This window comes from Camelina sativa, chromosome 1, assembly GCF_000633955.1.
Source record: "Camelina sativa cultivar DH55 chromosome 1, Cs, whole genome shotgun sequence".
NCBI classification, from domain to species: Eukaryota; Viridiplantae; Streptophyta; class Magnoliopsida; order Brassicales; family Brassicaceae; genus Camelina; species Camelina sativa.
In genome coordinates this window covers 3,790,277-3,796,276 of record NC_025685.1, presented here as the reverse complement: position 1 = coordinate 3,796,276, position 6,000 = coordinate 3,790,277, and the positions used below count along the sequence as shown (strand labels likewise).

Here is a 6,000-nt window from a genome sequence, read left to right as displayed (position 1 = left end):
TACCAGTACAGTGTTTGGCCATGGAGATAGCAAAATAGACATAAGATCACACAGGCCATCAATTAAGTCTCTCCTCCTACTAGGCTACTAATACGAACACGATCTCTTGAATGATGCAAAGAAGATTAAAGACGTTAAGAGATTAGAAACAGGTCCATGGATGGATCTTCTAAACATAACTGCAGCAAGCTGGTTTCTCAGTTGTAGAAGACGATGAGGCTTTGTTAGCGTCTTGTTTAGTGATCTTGATCCCTTGGGGCCGCAAATCGACAAAGATAGCCTCAGCAATATATAGAGTTTCATAACCCCGAGTATCAAGTAAGTAGTGTAGATTCACACGTGCTTCTTTACCTCGGCTTTTGTATCGCTTTCTGTGAGTCTCTGCTTTATGTCTTTCGCAATAGAAAGGAAAACCTGCTCGACATTGTGGTTTGTTTTTGCACTCTGCAACAGTTTCCAATCACATCGGTTTAAGAAAATGAAATATCAGAACATACAATGAATGAGAAAACAAACATGTTATAAATTTTTCCAGCTCACCGTCTCAAAGAATTTGATTCCATACTCATCAGCCAGAGCTTGTCCCTTTGATGTTGGGACAGCCTGTAGAAGAAGGTGCAGCATCAGTATACTATGACGAAATGTAGCCAAAACATGGTCAAGATTGTGAACAGAGAGAGAGTACACAGCAAAATTACCCTTTTGCTTTCGTCCATGTCGGCTTTGTTACCAACCAATATTTTGTTGACACTATCGGACGCATGCTGCTCAATGTTCTTCATCCAGTTCCTAATGTCTGAAGAAACAATTATTGTTAGTTCCCAAAAGTGAGTTTTTTAAGTTATTGTAAAATATAGTTATTAATACAAAGAAAAGCCAGAGACTTACTGTTGAAGGATGACTCATCTGTTACATCATAGACGAGTAATATACCCATAGCTCCTCTGTAATATGCTGCAAGAGAAAAATGGATGAAAGAGTTTCAAAGATATGGCATCTGAACGTTACTAACAAGAAAGAAAGTAAATAAATAGACTTGGGAGTAATCATCTACACAAAACATAAAGAGTGGTTTTCACTTAAAAAAGAGCCGAGAGAAGAAGTTTGACCTGTGGTTATAGTTCTAAAACGTTCTTGTCCAGCAGTGTCCCATATCTGCAATTTGATACGCTTGCCATCAAGTTCGACTGTCCTTATCTTGAAGTCGATTCTGGAGAAGATAACAAAGAAAAAAAAAGGAGCTTTTAGACAGAGGTTTTCAACTATCTTCAAGATATAAAAACACAAGAAAAATCCAGCCAAAAGAAAGAAAGAGATACCCAATGGTAGTAATGAAACTGGTGGTAAAAGTATCATCAGAGAAACGCAGTAACAAGCAACTTTTCCCCACACCTACACAACACATAAGCACGAAATGAAAAGAACTGAAATTGTTAGCACTATAAAATTTAACATAGCAACTGATGACTTCTGCTGCAACGTTATCTGAACTACTTGTATACTCAAGTTACAAAAACAAAGTTTCCTTAGTTGTTCACAATCTTAAGTATATAAGACTTTGATACTAAAAATTTCCAATTGAGCTAAATCTTCCAAAACTGACCTACATCGATATTTTAAAGTTCTACAGAGACTGTACTGTATATAGCTTTCTTCATCTATACTCTGTCAATTAAATAATCCGCAAAACAAAAGATTAAAAATGATTCAAAATCAAAAACCCTAATTCAGAAATCGGCAAAAACAGGCAGGAAAGAGGATTCTCATATGAAAAGCTAGTTTGTTCAATTACTGATAAAGAGAGAAAATGTATTATAGTTACCGCTATCGCCGATGAGGAGGAGCTTTATGAGGTAATCATAGTCCGAACGAGCTCTTGCCGGTGCAACTGCCATCAGAGAAGATAATAGTAATCACTTCTTTCTCAACAGAAACTAAAAGTAACCACCGAGCTCTGTTTTTTCCTCCCCCTGGAAAATCTCTTCTCGCCGGAGAAAGAAATTTTCCTGGAGAAGACACACCCACAGCCAAAGAGAAAAGCAAAAAAATAAAGGCGTTTCTTTCACTGGCTCTGCTGCGCTGCTCTATGAACAAGTTCGAAGCTGCTCATTGGTCGATCATATTTTATTACTTATTTGCTCTTTTCGTCTTTGTTTCTCAATTATTCACACTTAAATCCACACAACTTATTAAATCGCTCAATTTCCTTCTTGCTGTCTTGATATAATTGTTTTAGACGTTTTAAATTAATCACAGTTTCTTACAAAAATCATTTCTTCTTCCACGATATGTTAAAAGCATCTTTTACCGGTGAGTAATACAAAATCAATGAAATAAATAAACGTTGTGGTATGTTTTATTGACATGTAGAAAGTTATGGGGTTAAGTATAAGGAATTAGAAAGATGCAGGGTAGCAAAACTTAAGGAGGTTATGCTTGAAGTGCTAAAGACCATTGTCTTGCTCTGTATGTATACGATTATACGTTGGAGCAATCTGATCATAATTCCATGATTAAAACAGACACGAACCTTCTTCATTCATTGGTATCATCAGATTGAAACCTTTGTATGTAAATAAAACTACCAAAAAGTATAGGATTAAGACGAGTTAAACCCAATAAAAAAAAATGTCACTTCCCTAATACTTCACTGACTCGCCAAAAAAGGCAGATAGATTTTGCAGATTTGCAGTATCACTGAGATATTGTTGAGTTGTTTATAGCTTCTTCGAGGATCCTCCTTGCATCAGTGTTTATATCAGCTAATTCACCTGCTGTCTGCATATTCATAACCTAGTTATTATACAGCTAAATCATACATACCTTCAAAAGCCAAAGATGAAAGTGTTTTCAAATGTTTACCTTCCCATATGAGTTTTCTGTCCTTGGTGAAGCCCCAGAACCCAGCAAAAATCTAACCACATCAACATGTTCGCCTCTTGCTGCATGATGCAGAGGCTGTCACCAAAGAAACAGATTGTCAGGAATCACAATATCGAAAGAGAAAGACAGAATACGACACTTGGAGATGGAGACTACTTACAGTGTCACCTTCTATATCAGCTGTTTCGATCATTCTCTTCACACATTCGGGACCATTAGCTCGGCTAAAAAGAAGCTGTACTATTTGTAAGTATCCTGTGGAGCTCAAGTCAAACAGAAAGAACGATAAGCCATAGAATGTAACCATTCCGTGAGACAGAAATACCAAAACGAATGGTAGGGCCACGACCAACTTTACCTCCAGCACAAGCATCATGTAGAGGAATTGCCTCATCTTCATCTTTGACCTCCATATTCGCTCCTCTTTCTAGGAGTAGCTGCGGTAAGATAATATCAGTAGACAATTAATGGGTTTTTACAAACATATATTAGCTATCAAAGTCAGTGAGAAATGACAAAGCAAAGAACAGCAAAAGTTAAAACAACCTGAACACAAGGTAGGTGACCATATAAACACGCCAAGTGAAGTGCCGAGTCATTATCCTCAAGAGGCTCATCGACTCTCCCATTCAAATTGTCTATATCAAATTCAGAAAAAGGAACATCATTGACTCTAAACAATATCATCAAAGGAAGTAAAAAGTGCACACATGAATCTGATAAAATTACTTCTGCCAGAAATTCATCAATTAATAAGAAGTCAGGTCCCATCGCACCCTCAAGCAACAAACAAAACAAAGATAGACAGGAACACACATAGGCATGAATTACAGTTTTCTCCTATCCTTCCTAACTGAAACTAACTAAATTGAGCAAACAACAAACCAGTGAATCTAAAGATGGGGGTCAAATGGAAGATAAAGCCTTTAAGGTAGGTGTCTTAAGAGGAGGAGAAGAACGATGAGACAAAGATAAAAAGACTAGAGGTATCTTCTGCAACGATAGTGAGAAAACTATACTTTTTCAGAAGGCTTTGGTTTTAAAGATGGCAAATAATTTAGTGGTTCCACTAAAAGTTTGAGGCTTTACGTCATCTGACCAGCTAATTAAGCAATTACGCAACTCTGAGGATGAAATTGAAATTGCAGTTCAACTAATCGTAGGGTTTCTCCGCGAACTCTGAGGAAGGAATCTGTTAAAAGCAGAAAGAGAGAGAAGAGGTAAGGAAGTACCGATGGCAGTGCGCAAGGCGGAAACGTCACCGGATTGAGCAGCGGCGGCCAAGTCACGGAGGTGAGAGGGAAGCTCGGGATCGTTGTCGTAGTCAACACCGTTTTCCTCAAAGAGAGCGTTATCTCCGTCAACAACTTCTTCTTCCATCAAACCATTGCCTTCTCTTGGAACAGCCATTGTAGTAGTTCAGTCAACCTCTCCCTTTCTCTCTCTCTCTTATATTTTCTCCACCGCCGTAGAATAAACTTCTTTTTAACAACTAATCGCCGCCGTTCAATAAGCTGCACACTCAAATAAAAAAAAATACTTAGATTCAGCACTAGATTATTTGTTCACCTCCTCCTTTTTAACCAATCAAAATCTTCTAAACACTATCTCATTTTAAAAATAGATTAAAATTAAAAAAAAAAAAACAAAACCAATTAAGATTCTGTGTACTTTTAATTAAGTAAAATTAAATATTGGCTTGGTTTAGATTTTACAATTTGAACAAAATTATGTATCGATTTGAGTTTACAAATAAATTGTTTAGGATTTAAATTTTACAATTAAAACGAAATTATATGTCGGTTTGAGTTTACAAATAATTTTTTTTTAGGGTTTAGATTTTATAATTAAAACAAAATTATATGTCGGTTTGGGTTTACAAATGAGATGGTTAGGGTTTAGATTTTACAATTAGAATAAAATTATATGTCGGTTTGGGTTTACAAATGAGATGGTTAGGGTTTAGATTTTACAATTAGAATAAAATTATATGTCGGTTTGGGTTTACAAATGAGATGGTTAGGGTTTAGATTTTACAATTAGAATAAAATTATATGTCGGTTTGGGTTTACAAATGAGATGGTTAGGGTTTAGATTTTACAATTAGAATAAAATTATATGTCGGTTTGGGTTTACAAATGAGATGGTTAGGGTTTAGATTTTACAATTAGAATAAAATTATATGTCGGTTTGGGTTTACAAATGAGATGGTTAGGGTTTAGATTTTACAATTAGAATAAAATTATATGTCGGTTTGGGTTTACAAATGAGATGGTTAGGGTTTAGATTTTACAATTAGAATAAAATTATATGTCGGTTTGGGTTTACAAATGAGATGGTTAGGGTTTAGATTTTACAATTAGAATAAAATTATATGTCGGTTTGGGTTTACAAATGAGATGGTTAGGGTTTAGATTTTACAATTAGAATAAAATTATATGTCGGTTTGGGTTTACAAATGAGATGGTTAGGGTTTAGATTTTACAATTAGAATAAAATTATATGTCGGTTTGGGTTTACAAATGAGATGGTTAGGGTTTAGATTTTACAATTAGAATAAAATTATATGTCGGTTTGGGTTTACAAATGAGATGGTTAGGGTTTAGATTTTACAATTAGAATAAAATTATATGTCGGTTTGGGTTTACAAATGAGATGGTTAGGGTTTAGATTTTACAATTAGAATAAAATTATATGTCGGTTTGGGTTTACAAATGAGATGGTTAGGGTTTAGATTTTACAATTAGAATAAAATTATATGTCGGTTTGGGTTTACAAATGAGATGGTTAGGGTTTAGATTTTACAATTAGAATAAAATTATATGTCGGTTTGGGTTTACAAATGAGATGGTTAGGGTTTAGATTTTACAATTAGAATAAAATTATATGTCGGTTTGGGTTTACAAATGAGATGGTTAGGGTTTAGATTTTACAATTAGAATAAAATTATATGTCGGTTTGGGTTTACAAATGAGATGGTTAGGGTTTAGATTTTACAATTAGAATAAAATTATATGTCGGTTTGGGTTTACAAATGAGATGGTTAGGGTTTAGATTTTACAATTAGAATAAAATTATATGTCGGTTTGGGTTTACAAATGAGATGGTTAGGGTTTA

At 34.9% G+C, this 6,000-nt stretch overlaps 2 protein-coding genes across 2 annotated transcripts; both read right to left on the bottom strand.

Moving 5' to 3' along the window:
• Nucleotides 429-2,097, bottom strand: LOC104757414 (ras-related protein RABE1d-like; the record flags this gene model as incomplete). The annotated part of the gene is given in 7 exon segments (XM_019245399.1): nt 429-444; nt 541-603; nt 699-796; nt 889-954; nt 1,110-1,210; nt 1,320-1,392; nt 1,823-2,097. Coding segments are annotated over 7 exon segments (490 nt in total), but the record flags the coding sequence as incomplete, so codon positions are not given.
• LOC104757321 (BRCA1-associated RING domain protein 1-like) lies at nt 2,413-4,411 on the bottom strand. Its single transcript, XM_010480082.2, has 6 exons — nt 4,116-4,411; nt 3,430-3,521; nt 3,242-3,320; nt 3,044-3,138; nt 2,863-2,958; nt 2,413-2,778 (listed from the first exon to the last, which is right to left on the bottom strand). The coding sequence occupies exons 1-6, from the start codon at nt 4,291-4,293 to the stop codon at nt 2,695-2,697; spliced, it is 624 nt and encodes a 207-aa protein (XP_010478384.1). The 5' UTR covers nt 4,294-4,411; the 3' UTR covers nt 2,413-2,694.

What these genes read in the sequence shown, in the direction of transcription:
- LOC104757321 (XM_010480082.2), bottom strand. Translation starts at nt 4,293, where the DNA reads ATGGCTGTTCCAAGAGAAGGCAATGGTTTGATGGAAGAAGAAGTTGTT. An exon ending in CGCCTTGCGCACTGCCATCG is followed by an intron (nt 3,522 to 4,115) that starts GTACTTCCTTAC and finishes AATTTGATATAG; the next exon opens with ACAATTTGAATGGGAGAGTC. An exon ending in CAGAAAACTCATATGGGAAG is followed by an intron (nt 2,779 to 2,862) that starts GTAAACATTTGA and finishes ATGAATATGCAG; the next exon opens with ACAGCAGGTGAATTAGCTGA.